The sequence below is a fragment of the Salvelinus namaycush genome, chromosome 38, assembly GCF_016432855.1.
Source record: "Salvelinus namaycush isolate Seneca chromosome 38, SaNama_1.0, whole genome shotgun sequence".
NCBI classification, from domain to species: Eukaryota; Metazoa; Chordata; class Actinopteri; order Salmoniformes; family Salmonidae; genus Salvelinus; species Salvelinus namaycush.
In genome coordinates, this window is record NC_052344.1 from 19,499,798 (window position 1) to 19,518,291 (window position 18,494).

The window sequence follows — 18,494 nt, forward strand, 5'->3', positions numbered from 1 at the left end:
TGGTAGGTTTAGTGGCACAGGCTAAATACATGAGCAGTACTAGATTTCTGTCGACAGGTCGCATTTCACAGATTCCTAGATACGCGACAAAAGCTTCTTTCTCAAATTCCAAGCCTTGTGGCCTCCTAACATGCGTTCTGTATCTTACACCATTATCTCTGGCTAGTCTGATGTTTGAGTAGTAGTCAGGGCAGTCACCCCTTCCTCCAGCAATACACCTTGCAGTATCCCACGACATGGTTGTCGTTGTTACTCTGGCAGTTTGAGTGTCTCTGAAACAGAGGGGCCCCTGCGGGGAGGCCCCTGAGCAGAACCCTGGAGAGTGAAAGACCAGGAGGCACCCCACTTGAGCTCAGTCTGCAGTTTGATAGTGGCAGAGGGGGACGTGAGGGTGGTGGTGGAGAGTGGTGTGGTTGGCTGGAGGCAGGGGCTCTAGATGTTGGTCTCCCTCTGCATGGCGTCCTCATCTTTGGGGTCTACCATGTCCTCCAATGCCTGGGCGTCCCCATCTGTCTCCTTTTGGTCATGGTCCCTGTCAGGGTCCTCGGTTTCAGTCCGTTTGTACATCTCCTCCTGCTTGCGCTCCTTGGCCAGGAGTCTGTAGTTGATGAAGTTGCCGATGAACAGCCAAATACTGGCCATGATCACCACAGCCCCACAGCAGAAATACATGTACTTGTAGTTTTTGGTGATGTCCACCAGTTTACCTGTAAATAAGAGCATAGAAAGGGTAAATGTTAATACATTTTGTAAAAGTTTTTTAATGTTTTATTGAATTTTTTTGAGTGAAGGTCTGTCATATTGTTATGTTCTGCATTTCCAAATATGCCTTTATCAGTTTCTTCATGTCTACTGATCTTTAATGAGGACATTATGTCAAGTAAATGAAGCATTTTGTCAAGGACCAATAATCACAGAATGAACTTTCCATTTGTTGTTATTGTAATTAGACAAATAAGCACATATTATAAGAATGCCAAAACATAATATGGCTTTTCCACTCTAAATCAGCAAACTCTATAATCAAGATCAAACCAAGTGAATGATTACTAAGCAATAGCACTCCATAAAACAATAATTGGGTGACTTTAATTTATTCCTTTGGCATATCAACTGCTTAAAAAGTAAACAATGTCTCACAACTGAATTAAGTAGTAATGACTTGAGAGATCAGTGACATACCTGCCAGGGGTGGACCAATGAGGACAGGGCAGCACTCCACAATGGTGGTGAGCCCCACAGCGCTGGAGAACCTCTGAGCCCCCACCAGGTCCATCAGGGTCTCAAACAGCACCGAGCTGACCATGCCGAAGGCAAAGCCAAAGAACACGGCGTACACCACCAGGCCTGTGTAGCTCTCCACCAGGGGGCAGAGGATGTGGCACACCCCGTTGTAGAGCACGGCGAAGCTGAAGAAGTACTGGATCCTGGGCCGGATCCACTTGGAGTTGGCCAGGAGCCCCATGGAGGGCCGGGCAAACATGTCCACGAAGGCCAGGATGGAGAGCAGGAAGGCGGCCGAGTACTCGTCCACGCCTATGTCCTTGGCATAGGCCGTCAGGAAGACGATTGGCGAGAAAAAGCCCAAGAACATGATGACGTTGCCTGACAGGTAGATGAGGAAACCGCGGTGCTTGAAAAGCGACAGGTCAATGAACTTGTTGACAGTCCCCAAACAAGTGGTCGTCTCCTTCTTCTTGGTGGCGGTTTTGGCAACAACCAACTCCTCATCCTTCTTGATCTTGCCCAGCGGTGGCCCCAGGGGCCTCATCAGGGAGCCAGCCACACAGCAATTGAGCAGTATGCCCCCCAGGATGAGGAAGCTGCCCCTCCAGCCGAAGGAGTTGAACAGGTACTGGTTGAAAGGGGCTAGGCTGCTCAGGAACACTGGGCTACCGGCCATGGCTATTCCGTTAGCGATGGGACGCTTCTTATAGAAGTACTTGCCAATCATAGTCAGGGCTGGCTGAAGGTTAAAGGCTAGGCCCAGGCCTTTGTGAGGAGAGAGGATAATATGATTTAGAGTTAAAAATATCATACATTTCTAACAAGATAATTATCTGATAATTATCTGATAAGTACACATTCGGAATAATATACATTTTCTTCAAGTAGCCAGACTGTGGTCATTAAATGATTTGACAAATCAAGCTTAACTGTACTCTTGTAATGTATCTATAGTATGTTACTATGAAAGACAGAATGGAAAACTCCAAATCAGTTGTAGGCCTATTTTCAACCAGTCACTTAAGGAGTTTGACACTATAATTAAATAACTCTGAATGAGTTGAAATGGATTTCATCGGAATTACCTCCTATAAGACCGATGCAAACATAAAGCTCCACCACGCTGTTGCAGAAGGAAGCGGATATCAACCCAATAGAAGACAGTACTCCCCCCATGATCATGACAGGTCTGCAGCCATATGTGTTTACCAGTACACTGCTTATGGGACCTGGAAGAGAAACAAATGAGATACTAAAAACATGGTCTTTCATCCAACTCATACATTCAGCCTGTAATAGACTATTAAAAAAAATAAAAAAAAAATGTCACCTTTATTTAACCAGGTAGGCTAGTTGAGAACAAGTTCTCATTTGCAACTGCGACCTGGCCAAGATAAAGCATAGCAATTTGACACATACAACAACACAGAGTTACACATGGAATAAACAAAACATACAGTCAATAATACAGTAGAAGAATAAGTCTATATACAATGTGAGCAAATGAGGTGAGATAAGGGAGTTAAAGGCAACAAAAAGGCCATGGTGGCGAGGTAAATACAATATAGGAAGTAAAACACTGGAATGGTAGATTTGCAGTGGAAGAATGTGAAAAGTAGAAATAGAAATAATGGGGTGCAAATTAGCAAAATAAATAAATAAATAAATACAGTAGGGGAAGCGGTAGTTGTTTTGGCTAAATTATAGATGGGCTATGAACAGGTGCAGTAATCTGTGAGCTGCTCTGACAGCTGGTTCTTAAAGCTAGTGAGGGAGATAAGTGTTTCCAGCTTCAGAGATTTTTGCAGTTCGTTCCAGTCATTGGCAGAAGAGAACTGGAAGGAAAGACGACCAAAGGAGGAATTGGCTTTGGGGGTGACCAGTGAGATATACCTGCTGGAGCGCGTGCTACGAGTGGGTGCTGCTATGGTGACCAGTGAGCTGAGATAAGGCGGGGCTTTACCTAGCAGAGACTTGTAGATGACCTGGAGCCAGTGGGTTTGGCGACGAGTATGAAGCGAGGGCCAACCAACGAGAGTGTACAGGTCGCAATGGTGGGTAGTGTATGGGGCTTTGGTGACAAAACGGATGGCACTGTGATAGACTGCATCCAGTTTGTTGAGTAGAGTGTTGGAGGCTATTTTATAGATGACATCACCAAAGTCGAGGATCGGTAGGATGGTCAGTTTTACGAGGGTATGTTTGGCAGCATGAGTGAAGGATGCTTTGTTGCGATATAGGAAGCCGATTCTATATTTAATTTTGGATTGGAGATGCTTAATGTGAGTCTGGAAGGAGAGTTTACAGTCTAACCAGACACCTAGGTATTTGTAGTTGTCCACGTATTCTAAGTCAGAGCCGTCCAGAGTAGTGATGCTGGACGGGCGAGCAGGTGCGGGCAGTGATCGGTTGAATACCATGCACTTAGTTTACTTGCTTTTAAGAGCAGTTGGAGGTCACGGAAGGAGAGTTGTATGGCATTGAAGCTCGTCTGGAGGTTAGTTAACACAGTGTCCAAAGAGGGGCCAGAAGTATACAGAATGGTGTCGTCTGCGTAGAGGTGTATCAGAGAATCACCAGCAGCAAGAGTAACATCATTAATGTATACAGAGAAGAGAGTCGGCCCGAGGATTGAACCCTGTGGCACCCCCATAGAGACTGCCAGAGGTCCGGACAACAGGCCCTCCGATTTGACACACTGAACTCTATCAGAGAAGTAGTTGGTAAACCAGGCGAGGCAATCATTTGCGAAACCAAGGCTGTCGAGTCTGCCAATAAGAATGTGGTGATTGACAGAGTCGAACTCCTTGGCCAGGTTGATGAATACGGCTGCGCAGTAATGTCTCTTATCGATGGCGGTTATGATGTCGTTTCGGACCTTGAGCGTGGCTGAGGTGCACCCATGACCAGCTCTGAAACCAGATTGCATAGCGGAGAAGGTACGGTGGGATTCGAAATGGTCGGTAATCTGTTTGTTAACTTGGCATTCGAAGACCTTAGAAAGACAGAGTAGGATAGATATAGGTCTGTAGCAGTTTGGGTCTAGAGTGTCACCCCCTTTGAAGAGGGGGATGACCGCGGCAGCTTTCCAATCTTTGGGAATCTCAGACGATAAGAAAGAGAGGTTGAACAGGCTAGTAATAGGGGTTGCAACAATTTCGGCAGATAATTTTAGAAAGAGAGGGTCCAGATTGTCTAGCCCGGCTGATTTGTAGGGGTCCAGATTTTGCAGCTCTTTCAGAACATCAGCTATCTGGATTTGGGTGAAGGAGAAATGGTGGGGGCTTTGGCGGGTTGCTGTGGAAGGTGCCGGGCAGTTGACCGAGGTAGGGGTAGCCAGGTGGAAAGCATGGCCAGCCGTAGAGAAATGCTTATTGAAATTCTCAATTGTAGTGGATTTATCGGTGGTGACAGTGTTTCCTAGCCTCAGAGCAGTGGGCAGCTGGGAGGAGGTGTTCTTATTCTCCATGGACTTTACATTGTCCCAGAACTTTTTTGAGTTAGTACTACAGGATGCAAATTTCTGTTTGAAAAAGCTAGCCTTAGTTTTCCTAACTGCCTGTGTATATTTGATCCTAACTTCCCTGAAAAGTTGCATATCACAGGGGCTATTTGATGCTAATGCAGAATGCCACAGGATGTTTTTGTGCTGGTCAAGGGCAGACAGGTCTGGAGTGAACAAAGGACTATATCTATTCCTAGTTCATTTTTTTTTGAATGGGGCATGCTTATTTAAGATGGTGAGGAAGGCACTTTAAAAAAAAAAAAAAATTAAATTTTTTTTTAAAATTTTTTATCCCATTTTCTCCCCAATGTTCGTGGTATCCAATCGCTAGTAATTACTATCTTGTCTCATCGCTACAACTCCCGTACGGGCTCGGGAGAGACGAAGGTTGAAAGCCATGCGTCCTCCGAAGCACAACCCAACCAAGCCGCACTGCTTCTTAACACAGCGCGCCTCCAACCCGGAAGCCAGCCGCACCAATGTGTCGGAGGAAACACCGTGTACCTGGCCCCCTTGGTTAGCGCGCACTGCGCCCGGCCCGCCACAGGAGTCGCTGGAGCGCGATGAGACAAGGATATCCCTACCGGCCAAACCCTCCCTAACCCGGACGACGCTATGCCAATTGTGCGTCGCCCCACGGACCTCCCGGTCGCGGCCGGCTGCGACAGAGCCTGGGCGCGAACCCAGAGACTCTGGTGGCGCAGTTAGCACTGCGATGCAGTGCTCTAGACCACTGCGCCACCCGGGAGGCCAGGAAGGCACTTTTAAAGAATAGCCAGGCATCATCTACTGACGGGATGAGGTCAATGTCATTCCAGGATACCCCGGCCAGGTCGATTAGAAAGGCCTGCTCGCAGAAGTGTTTTAGGGAGCGTTTGACAGTGATGAGGGGTGGTCGTTTGGTCGCAGACCCATTACGGATGCAGGCAATGAGGCAGTGATCGCTGAGATCTTGATTGAAAACAGCAGAGGTGTATTTGGAGGGCGAGTTAGTTAGGATGACATCTATGAGGGTGCCCGTGTTTACGGATTTGGGGTTGTACCTGGTAGGTTCATTGATAATTTGTGTGAGATTGAGGAAATCAAGCTTAGATTGTAGGATGGCCGGGGTGTTAAGCATGTCCCAGTTTAGGTCACCTAGTAGCACGAGCTCAGAAGATATATGAGGGGCAATCAATTCACATATGGTATCGAGGGCACAGCTGGGGGCAGAGGGAGGAGGGAGGTCTATAGCAAGCGGCAACAGTGAGAGACTTGTTTCTGGAAAGGTGAATTTTTAGAAGTAGGGTAATCATGTAATGATTACTTAATGATTTAAGCTTGTTAGCGTTGAAAGACAGCGTGAAACTTCCCGGCTCTGGAAATAGAAGTACTGTAACAAGACCTTGTTGATACTGGTAAACAATGTACAACATCGTGTTGAGTGTTCTGCATGTATTCTTAATTAAGGGGGCGAGGACTGTATTTAGAGATCAGTAACAAACAGGCATGGGTATAACACAGCATTATCTTAGTAGTCAAACAAAAAAATGCCTTATTGCCAATAAGTACAGAGCACATTGACAAAACATCTGTTATTTTCCAACTTTGCTACATATGTATCAGAGATCCCATCATGACAAGCAATAAATGTACTGTTGGACCAGCAAGACCAATGACACAGAGTGCAGGTGAGGTCTTGGACATAACTCAGCACCTAGACAATTAACCAATGGGTGCCTGTCAGCCTTGGACAGGCTGCACTGAGAGCTGAGGGCCAAACTAATAGAGCGTTAGTCCAACAGAATGAGTCAGAATCGATCACGCCCGTCAAGCACCATCGACATGCTGAGTGAAGTCAATGAACTGAGCTCTGGTTGGACACGCAATGGGTCTCTCTGTTTCATAAGCTTTCAAGGCACAGCTGCCATGCTAATGCAAAACAGAGACCCAATGTGGCAACCAGTTATCTTATGAAATGGATAATAGGCACTGACTGTGTGAATACACACTGTATGGGCATAGATAGGTTTCAGATGTAACAGTGAGACAACACTGGTTAACGTAAATGGACTCCTCTGAATTGGTCTGGTTACACTGGATTAAAGGATTACCAGATGTATTTTCTGAAAGTGCACTGCAATGTAATGTTTTCGTATCTAAAAAGAGGGGTGAGGGGAGGGGGGGGTCAGGAACTATGACACACACCTTGAAGTGATCAGAAGACCTTGGCTCCATGGCCCATTTGTCCCTGAGCGCCGTTTCTTTTTCATTCACAATTTTCCATGAGTAACAGTAAGCACTTGATATTGGTAGTACACACGCAGTTGAATTGAGTGGGGCCGACCAGCATCACGCTACTATGCCACACTGCACTTTCCATTTCCTTGTTACCTTCAATAAGGGCTTGCCACACAACTTCTTAGAGGCATACAACACAAGACAACTGGCAGCAAGTGAATCTTAGCAGATGTTGGTTTTAGTGGGTCAACCCGTTATTCAACCCTCTCTATGGTCATTGATAGTACATCAAACTGACAGGTCCAAACAATTCCTTTTAAATTGTGTCCTTGTCAAATTTCTAAAAGTTGTTGTTGAGGGAAACTTTGTCCTTTGTATTTCTAAAGTCCTGTTATGTTTGAACGTCTGGTCTCCATTACTTGATAGGGTGAGGAATGACTCTGATTCTATGGCATGTCACAATGTCCCCTTTCATGACAGACGTTAAACAAAAGGAAGAGTAAATTGAATAAGAAACGATAAGAGTAATGAAAGATTTTTCCCTTTTTTTGAATAATGCCCCTATTAGCAAGCAGAAGATGTGCCGTATCTGTGTTGGACTCGGGGAGCGGTGCTTTTTAAAAAGGAGTTTGGGGAAGAAGTCGCCTGACTTCATTTGCTATGCTTGAATCTTTTTTCGACCTTGATGAGAGGAGCCATCCTCGTTTGCATACAGAGCACTTGTCAGTATTCTCCTGAGTCTGGTGGTGGAACCTGGATAGGCCAAGTGGAGGGAGCCCTTGAGGTTTCATATTAGCTCCTTTTAAAAAGGAATTCATAAGTGAAGTTTAATTGCTGCAATAGCTGGACACACTTTCCAGGTTACCAAAAGCAAATTAGGAGTTTGTTTTGACAGTAACTTTAAGGACAATAAATTAGACTATTATTGACATTGAACACGCTATATTTGAACATACTGTATCTCAGGCCCTACCAATATGATTGGGATCAATAATAATACATTTTAATGAAGCATGATCAGATACCATAACTTAATGTTGCTTGTGTCCAGACTTGAGGCAAAATATGGACTCAATCATGGAAACAAATACCTACAAGAGCATGGGTGTCACGACTTCCGCCGAAGTCGGCCCTTCTCCTTGTTCGGGTGGTGTTCGGCGGTCGACGTCACCGGCTTTCTAGTCACCATCGATCCATTTTTCAGTTTCGTTTTGTTTTGTCTGTATTATACACACCTGGTTTCAATTCCCCCATCATGTTCCCTATTTAACCCTCTGGCTTTCATTTCTGTTTAGTCCGTGATTGTTTGTGCGTTAGTGGTTGTGGTTTATACGTGTGTGTTTTTTGATTATTTCCATTTGTGGAACTTTTGCCTATATTTTGAGCAAAACACTGTGGTTTCGCTCAACACCTGTGTCCTGCGCTTGACTCCGATAATTCTCCGCACACAACCCTGACAATGGGTACACCCGTCAGTTACCCTTCCAGCTGTGATTTATTTCACAGGACCTAAAAGCTAGATGGAAAGATGGAAGTTTGTGTAACACATTTTTCTACCACTCCCTGATTTGTGAGGTTGGAAAAGAAAAGGTTGATAAACCGTCAAGATAGCTGACTATGCAGGAAACTGATGTTTGCAATCCATCATACTATTAATGTCTCTCTCATTACGGAATAAAGCGCTGATATATGAAACTTAGAGTTGTTTTCCAGAACAGTTATGCAAGGACGCAAACATGAATTCTATAAGTGGTTGATCGACTAATAACACAGCTTAGCTAGCCATATTTCTTCTGGACAGTTCAGTTAGCATTGAGGCTAATGTGCCTGGCAGTGAGAGAGCTCTGCTGTGCAGACCGTCAACAGAGGATGGTACTGTACGTAGCCATGCTGCCTAGCCTAGCCAAGGTCAACTGTCCCTCTCTCTGTGTGGATTAGTGACATTGATCCAACACTGACACACACACAGCCTCCATTTTAGCACGTCACTGCAGAGCGACACTCAGCCAGGCTAGAAGGGAGGAGGGACGGGAGATCTGCAGTAGGCGTCCATATAGCTGATGTAATAGTGTGCAATATTTCACAATAAATTCCCTTTGGGCTCTTTTCTGCACCCATCAACATCATTACTAATCATTCATCTCAGTATCTGTGTTACACCCTGGGTTATGGAGACACACAACATCCAGGAAGATATGAAATAGTTGCCTTCACTTACGACCACAAATGCACAACAACTGTATCTAATATGTGTGTGTGGCCATACATCATAAAAATAGGTTGGCTGCTGTTGTTTGAAATCAGCAAGAGCCACAGTGTCACGTTCTGACCTTAGTTCCTTTTTTATGTCTCTATTTTGGTTTGGTCAGGGCGTGAGTTGGGGTGGCCATTCTATGTTTTGTTCTATGTTTTGTATTTCTGTGTTTGGCCTGGTATGGTTCCCAATCAGAGGCAGCTGTCAATCGTTGTCTCTGATTGAGAACCATACTTAGGTAGCCTGTTCCCACCTGTGTTTGTGGGTAGTTGTTTCCTGTTTTGTGTTGTGTCACCTGATAGGACTTTTTCGTTGTTTCACCTTTGTTATTTTGTATTCAGTGTTCTGTTTAATAAATTTATCATGGACACGTACCACGCTGCATTTTGGTCCGATCCTTCATATTCCTCATCAGACGAGGACAATGATCGTTACACACACATTGTCTTATCCTGATGTTTGAGGATATGGCAAGCATTTCCAGTTTGTTTGCTCTGTGATTGACATCCAATCAGCATCATAAGTGGCACTGCTATCTTATCAGTTAGGGAGTCTGCCTGATGACTGCCCTGGAGAATTCAGTATGTGTCTGACCTCTGAACTCGTGGTTGAGGTGGCAGTTGCGTCAAAAGCACAGACGGCAGGCGGTGTGAAAAACAACAGGTGCGTTGTAAAGCAGCCACAAGTCTCCTTCCTCTTCCAAGAGGACAAACACCCTCAATAAGCAGCTCTCTGATTGGGGTAAATATTTGGTGATGCGTGATTTGTTTTTCTGCCATGTTATTCCAGAGAGCAGCATATACCGCACTGGGCTGTCCGTTGCTTGTAGAAATGAAGAATTCATTAAACACTAAAAGGACAATTGCTTTATCAGCCTACAGCTGGTGCAAACACATAGGACAAGAGAGCAGGTGTTTAATGAATAGCTGATGAGGCTCTGTTCTCCCCTTTTGCTCAGAGATCAATATGAATGAATTACACTAAACATTTTAATGAGGGACAAGTGCCTTGTACAGGCTTGTCACATATAGAGGATGGTATTGGGTGTCCTTGGCTCTCTATGGCCAATTGGCCATCACTGTCACCGCCATCACAACAACGGTCTAGGATACAACAAACCCTGTTGACAGCAACAATTAGAAATGACTGGATAGGATGGCATACGCTAACAGATGGCCAGCATGGCACTGCCAAGCAAGGTGCCTACTGGGTAACCTAGTGAGGGGTAAAGTCATGCTGAGAAGGAGAAAATGTGATGCATGACTACTACAATATGCTGATGACTAGTCACAGAAACCATGTGTTCCTCTTGAATGTCAATTTAAAGATGGTCATAGGTTCTCATAGGAGACACACAATAAGATCAGTACAGGTACCTTGTCCCATACTTAGGGCCTGAGTTTTCCCTGGACAGGTCACATGGTGAAGATAAACTCAGGGCACTACATATACAGAACCCCAACCTTCTTAACAAATCAGATAGACGACTTCAACAAGAGACTACCTGGACACCAACTTCTTGTCTTGGTCTTACCTCCTGCGTACATGACGGCCAGCATGATGGAGGAGATCCATGCTATCTGGCTGTAGGAGCAATCAAAGATCTTCTGGATGTCCTTGAAGTAGACGGTGATGGCCTTGGGGAAGGCGTAGGAGAAGCCGATGGAGATGAAGGATCCCAGCACCACGGCCCAGCCCCAGCCCCCGTCCGGAGGGGTCACTGCTGGGGGGCCTGCGGCAGGGGGTGGCATCTCTGACCCGGCTGGCTCTCAGCGCTCACTGTTTACTGGAGGGGGAAAGAGGAAGAACAGGGGTCAGTACAGGGGAGATATGAAGAGGCAGAGGAAAGAGAGAGTCAGTACAGGGGAAATATGAAGAGGAAGAGGAAAGAGAGGGTCAGTACAGGGGAAATATGAAGAGGAAGAGCGGGTCGGTACAGGGGAGATATGAAGAGGAAGAGGAAAGAGAGGGTCGGTACAGGGGAGATATGAAGAGGAAGAGGAAAGAGAGCCAGTACAGGGGAGATATGAAGAGGAAGAGGAAAGAGAGGGTCGGTACAGGGGAGATATGAAGAGGAAGAGGAAAGAGAGAGTCAGTACAGGGGAGATATGAAGAGGAAGAGGAAAGAGAGGGTCGGTACAGGGGAGATATGAAGAGGCAGAGGAAAGAGAGGGTCGGTACAGGGGAAATATGAAGAGGCAGAGGAAAGAGAGGGTCGGTACAGGGGAGATATGAAGAGGCAGAGGAAAGAGAGGGTCGGTACAGGGGAGATATGAAGAGGCAGAGGAAAGAGAGGGTCGGTACAGGGGAGATATGAAGAGGCAGAGGAAAGAGAGAGTCGGTACAGGGGAGATATGAAGAGGAAGAGGAAAGAGAGGGTCGGTACAGGGGAGATATGAAGAGGCAGAGGAAAGAGAGAGTCAGTACAGGGGAAATATGAAGAAGAAGAGGAAAGAGAGGGTCGGTACAGGGGAGATATGAAGAGGCAGAGGAAAGAGAGGGTCAGTACAGGGGAAATATGAAGGGGAAGAGGAAAGAGAGTGTCAGTACAGGGGAGATATGAAGAGGCAGAGGAAAGAGAGTCAGTACAGGGGAAATATGAAGGGGAAGAGGAAAGAGAGGGTCGGTACAGGGGAGATATGAAGAGGAAGAGGAAAGAGAGGGTCGGTACAGGGGAAATATGAAGAGGAAGAGGAAAGAGAGGGTCGGTACAGGGGAAATATGAAGGGGAAGAGGAAAGAGAGGGTCGGTACAGGGGAGGTATGAAGAGGAAGAGGAAAGAGAGGGTCGGTACAGGGGAGATATGAAGAGGCAGAGGAAAGAGAGGGTCGGTACAGGGGAAATATGAAGAGGAAGAGGAAAGAGAGAGTCAGTACAGGGGAAATATGAAGAGGAAGAGGAAAGAGAGGGTCGGTACAGGGGAGATATGAAGAGGAAGAGGAAAGAGAGGGTCGGTACAGGGGAGATATGAAGAGGCAGAGGAAAGAGAGGGTCGGTACAGGGGAGATATGAAGAGGAAGAGGAAAGAGAGGGTCGGTACAGGGGAAATATGAAGAGGAAGAGGAAAGAGAGGGTCGGTACAGGGGACATATGAAGAGGAAGAGGAAAGAGAGGGTCGGTACAGGGGAAATATGAAGAGGAAGAGGAAAGAGAGAGTCGGTACAGGGGAAATATGAAGAAGAAGAGGAAAGAGAGTATCGGTACAGGGGAGATATGAAGAGGAAGAGGAAAGAGAGGGTCGGTACAGGGGAGATATGAAGGGGAAGAGGAAAGAGAGTATCGGTACAGGGGAGATATGAAGAGGATAGAGAGGGTCGGTACAGGGGAAATATGAAGAGGAAGAGGAAAGAGAGGGTCGGTACAGGGGAGATATGAAGAGGAAGAGGAAAGAGAGAGTCGGTACAGGGGAAATATGAAGAAGAAGAGGAAAGAGAGTATCGGTACAGGGGAGATATGAAGAGGAAGAGGAAAGAGAGGGTCGGTACAGGGGAAATATGAAGAGGAAGAGGAAAGAGAGTATCGGTACAGGGGAGATATGAAGAGGAACAGGGGGAGAAACCGTTGAAAAGCTCTCTGGGTAGGGGAGCTGGACAATAATGATGATAATGACGTCTCCACTCCCTCTAAGATTAATTTCTGTACTGTAAATTTAGGCTTGAAAAACGAATAAAAAATGTAAGTTATAAAAAATTTATAATAAAAAAACTCTCATATGTGGACTACTTGTGGACAATTCTCTCCCACATAAGGTGGACTACTTATGTGGACCATTAGGCACAATATTCAGAGGTTAAAGGTTGTTTGGAGACAATTGTAGCTAACACCAATACCACATTGACAATGGCATGTTTTAAGTGTACGCCCTACTGAAAATCAGTTTCCCACAGGTTGAGGCCATGTCCCTGTCATTTAAACTCTTGACTGCTGGGTCATAAGACCAGATCTCAGCTCCAGAAAGCACGTGAGCACACTGACAGAGTTAATCACCCTTGTCACAAGGTTGAGTTTCTACCTGAAACCAGATCAGCTCTTGGCCCACCCACTTTTCACCTTGAGGGTAGCCCCCTCCACCCCCACCCCCCATTCTGCCCTCCCATTTCCAGAAGGTAATGGAGTAATGGAAACCAGAATGGGTGGAGAGTGGAGTGACAGGGGAGTGGTGTACGGGCAGCAGTGACCAAGATCACGTGTCTTTATTGACAAAGCAAACATGTCTCTGATCGTATATACACACATACACCACACATACACACTTTCTAAATTGTTCAAGAGATATCATGGGTAAGAGGCAGCTGCTTAGTTCCAGACACACAATCTACAACAACTGATGAGTGATATTAATATGTGCCTTCGTGATCCAATGAGCTTAATTAACATTCTATTTTTTTTCTGATCTCACATACGTTGACATAACACAACCAACCACTGGCTTATGAAGGCATTTCAACATCACAAGTAAAAGCTTATTTAAATGGGATTATCCTAGTTTAGTAAAACGTGCTCAGCCATACTCTAGACGATACAGCTTAACAGGGGTATGGCATGGCTTTGATTAGGTGGGTTAGAAGCATGAAGGAAGACCCATAGCACATTACCTCTATTCAAGGTAAAGAGTTGAGGAAAGTGGTTGAAGTTCCAACCAAACCAGAAGGGCACAAAAGCACTAAAACTAGAACCTACCATTTCAATCTCAAGAGTGGCTGTAAAACGGGCTCCATGGCAACAACATGGTGCAGTGGCATCAATAAATTATATCGGTCTCTGTCTCTCATCAAGTCGTGGCCAGATCAGATTGCACTGCTGTGGAGCCTCATTCATATTCAGTCCCATCTCAGCTGACAACGGCAGGTAATTAGCTAAACTAGTCGCTAGGTTGACCTTTCAGAAGAAAAAAGGAAAACGTGAATGAAGACAGTGACTCAACGTCACTATAAAGACATTAGAAAGCCTATTTATATCTTATGCTAAAACTGATAGTAGTTGAAATTCGAGATTTTATCAGCTGGTTTATAGCTACTACACTACACTAGAGGTCGACCTCTACACTACACTACACGACTTCTGACACACACACACACACAAACACAACATTGTTTAGGTAAGGAATATCTCCAGCCTAGCTTTTCTAAATAAAGACGTTGTTTCATCACAACTATGTAAACACAGTTCTTATTTAACAGACACCATGAGTATTTGTGACCTGTATTATGTGGGCTTAACGGAGGGTGAAGTGGTACAGAACATGTATTCCTACAGGCGTTCCGGGCATCTTCACGTCACTCTTTTCAGGTGTTTGACTTACAATAATTTTTACATTTCTAACTTAAGCTAAATTTTTTGCTTATCACTCAAATATATAATCCTCTGTGCATATTCCCATGTGTTGCTCTTTTAATTAAACTCAGAGATTATCTATTTTTCAAACATCCATATGGTATTAAAGTCTAATCTGATTATTGGCTGGGGTTGATAGTGGGGTTGGTTGATTGAACGTGACGACAATGCATAACGGGGTCTCCGGACTCAAGCTGCTTAGGTTTATAAGTCTGAATAGTATAGTGAACATACCAAAACACACAGTGTAAGCGATGATAACAGTCACACAAAAAAACTTTCTGTGAGTATACAAAACAAGTTTGTTTAGGCTGTTTGACTTACATGAGCCTACTTGTGTTTTTCAAGATAAGTTTATTCATTCTTTGTGCTCCACAGAAGTTTCTCCCCTCTCCCCATGATGTCATGTGTCCTCTGTAATGTGTCTTTCCTCTGTTTGGTGTCTCAGAATAGCAGCTGACACAGAGGGATGGGCAGACGCTTTCACAGCCAGAGACAACCAACCCCAGTCCCGTCCAACCAGAGGGATGTGTCCCATCTAAGCCAATCACAAGACACTTCAGATGCCTGTCCTTGCCCGTTGTTGAACTGAGCAAACAGTGTGCCTACCTTAGGTCTACCTGTGCTCGAAACTCTCCTGTTACCGTAAACTTCAGGGAAGGTTAAATGGACAATGGAGCCTTAGAATTAGAATGCAGAGGCAGGTAGCCAACCACTACAACAGCATTCCTCTAATCAAATTATCTCAATGACAAGCTGATCAGAGCATGTAACACAATAGTGTGTGTGTGTCTTTGGTTTGGCAGTTTGTCAAGCTGGTAGGTCTGCATTTTCCTTTGTAAATCACAAGGCTACTTCCTCCAAGGTCGAACCTGAGGGATAGCTTGACAGGCTGCCTAAAGTCTGCCCTCTGACATTCATGGCCAAGGTAAACTGATCCTAGACCTGTGCTGACTAAGGGGTACAACTTCTGAGCCTGTCTGTGTTCTGTTTCAGGTGAGCTACGTTGAGTAACAATGAAGCCAGAAACAGAGAAGCCGTGTAACTGAGTTAACGGACACAATGTACCACCTGCAGCAACACGACTGACTGCCCATGAGCCACATGATGAGCAGGATTGGTGGCTTTGTGTCTCTTGGTACACCCAACAGGATTATGTGGCATAGAGTGTGCAGAGCGAAAATGAAAATGGATAGGTAACCTACTCAGAGTTATCTTGGCACCACGTTGACAGAACGATTTGAGTAAATATAGAGCCACTCTGAGGCTGGTTGCGGTTTTGAGCTTTGCAAATTACGGGATAATCACACTTTTTTTCATTGACGTGTTATAATTTTGGTTTTATAAATAGCAGCTACGCCAATTGCCACGGTCATAGAGGTGAAGTAGAACAATGATACAAAACAATTTTTCTCATATCTTGTAACTGCATTTGACTTCTGCCTAAATGTAAAACATGCATTTGACTTCTGCCTAAATGTAAAACAGGCAGTATAGAAGTTTCTTGTTGGGCCCTTGCTCAGAGGTATGAATGGCATTCAGGCATTGCGAGGTCAATAACGTCACCATGCTGTAGTCTGGTTTGTGTATCCACAGACCTTCAGGCAGGTACAGGCCACTCCTGTGACAGTCTAGTCCTCAGGGAATCTTGTGTCACCTTGGATGAAACTGACAAGAAGATTTGAGCCAAGTGTTTTCATTAGCATCATACACTACCTGATTAAGTAGGTCTGACTAGCCTGTGGGAGAGGAAGACATGAGGAAGAGATAGAGAGCAAATCAATTGAGAGGGAGAAAATTAGTGCTTGTAAAAGGGACTTTCCAGGTGAACAAAATGGAGAGCAGTTATTGATCACATCAATCAAAATCATGTTGATTGATTATAAGAATTCAGGGAGAACATCTCCAGAGCAGAAGCCAAGATAAATGTCTAATCCGCCTTCTCTGAATGTTGCTGGTTCGAATACCTGAGCTGACAAAGGTGTAAAACGTGTCGATGTGATCTTGAGCAGGCACTTAAGCATAATTTGCTCCAGGGGCGCCGTACTACTATGGCTGACCATGTTAAAGCAACACATTTCACTGTATGTGACAATTAAACATATTTCCCCCACCCCCTTTTTGTTTTAACTCACAGTACCAATGTTCTCTAAACAACAGCCAGAGAGTCTTGTACAAAGTCACGACAAAAGATAGTAAGTTTCTGCTTTCCACCAGACACTGGGTGATGAATTCACACAAAGCTCATAAGGTCATCAATACAATATCAGTGTGCCCTCGGCTCAGTGTACCTCGAGTCTGACGTCCTTCACTATCAACAGATGAGTTTAATACATAACATACAGCAAGGAGTTTAGTGACCATCAACCTGTGACACAAATGAGTGTCACAAATAGAACACTGGAAATCATGTGTATACAATAAAGAGAAAGTTCATAAATATGCTAAGTATTGTGTTAATTACTCTTAACTGAATATTAACTTTATCCATCTGAAATATTCCCTATTACAGTGCTCTATACAACTCTGTGTTGTCTTTCAGAAGCAATTTTCATTGACCATTGCCATATGTCCGGCCATACTGCAGGTGCCCATCCCCGGCCCCAATCAAAACATTTTCCTATACAACATGCTTTCCATACCTGTTGGCTTATTGGGGCGGCAGGTAGCCTAATGGTTTGAGCGTTGGGCCAGTAACCAAAAGGTTGCTGGATTAAATCCCCAAGATGACAAGGTAAAAATCTGTCATTCTGCTCCTGAACAAGGTAGTTAACCCACTGTTCCCCGGTAGGCTATCATTGTTAATAAGAATTTGTTCTTAACTGACTTGCCTAGTTAAATAAAGGTTATAAAAATATATACAATTCACATTGAAGCAAGTCTAAGAAGTGGTAGATCTGTTCTAGGTGTGCTATTTCTATGCTCATTATTAAAAGAGCTCACTATGTGGTAGTGGTACAGTGAATAGACCCGAGGGTCTAAGAAATTATACTCTGCTGGGTGGAATTTTAAATCCTATGTCACCATTTTCCACTGCCACTTTGACCTCAACCAAAGCATGTTTTGGGCGTCGAACCAGAATTGGTTGGTTTTCTACTTGAGAAGAACAAATCAGGAATTCCAGAAACAGTCTTTGTTTTGGGAAAACATATAAACACGGTGGTAATATTAACATTTTGGAGCCTCTTCTTGAAAAAGGAAAAGTCTGCAAGTTGTACTATGAGGCCAACAATTGAACCTTTAATTAACTAGGCAAGTCAGTTAAGAACAAATTGTTATTTACAATGACGAACTACCCCAGTCAAACCCGGACAATGCTGGGCCAATTGTGCACCGTCCTATGGAACTCCCAATCATGGCCAGATGTGATGCAGCCTGGATTCGAACCAGATACTGCAGTGACGCCTCCTGCACTGGAATACAGAGTCTTAGACCACTGCGCCACTCGGGAGCCCAGAAGGAATGACAGACCTATAATGCACATTTCTATGTGAATTTGGTCAGGTGGCCCAAAAAGTTGCATATTGCAGTTTTAATGATATAGGCTACGCACGAAAGCAAACTGTTGAAACAAATGAACTCTCATTCTCTCAATACATTAATTCTAGGACTTGGCATGTCAAAAGTGTAAGCCAGGGTGGTGTTGAAGGGGCTTGTAGCCTTTTCGAAAGCAGGCACCTGACCTCAAGGTCACCTTAAAGTAATGTATGTACTGTAGCAAACGTGTATCCGTACAACTAGCTCATCATTAACCACAACTGCCATCTCTCACTTCACACAAAACGATTCAACGTTGACATAAACATTCATCAAGATGGAAAGTAATCTACCAGAAACAGTGATCCAGTATAAAGTTTCCTCTTTGAAGACCTGTATAGTAAAGACGCAACAGAAACAACAACCTCCATGGTTTCTCAATAGAAGAAAGACTACTGAGAGACAATGGGCCCATTG

At 44.6% G+C, this 18,494-nt stretch overlaps 1 protein-coding gene across 1 annotated transcript; it reads right to left on the reverse strand.

Annotated features, from left to right (window-relative positions):
* Positions 1 to 432: 432 nt before the first annotated feature.
* LOC120032291 (monocarboxylate transporter 2-like) lies at positions 433 to 10,961 on the reverse strand. Its single transcript, XM_038978307.1, has 4 exons — positions 10,741 to 10,961; positions 2,313 to 2,456; positions 1,183 to 1,992; positions 433 to 707 (listed from the first exon to the last, which is right to left on the reverse strand). Exons 1-4 carry the CDS (start codon positions 10,955 to 10,957, stop codon positions 433 to 435), a joined length of 1,446 nt encoding a protein of 481 aa, XP_038834235.1. The 5' UTR covers positions 10,958 to 10,961.
* Positions 10,962 to 18,494: the final 7,533 nt, after the last annotated feature.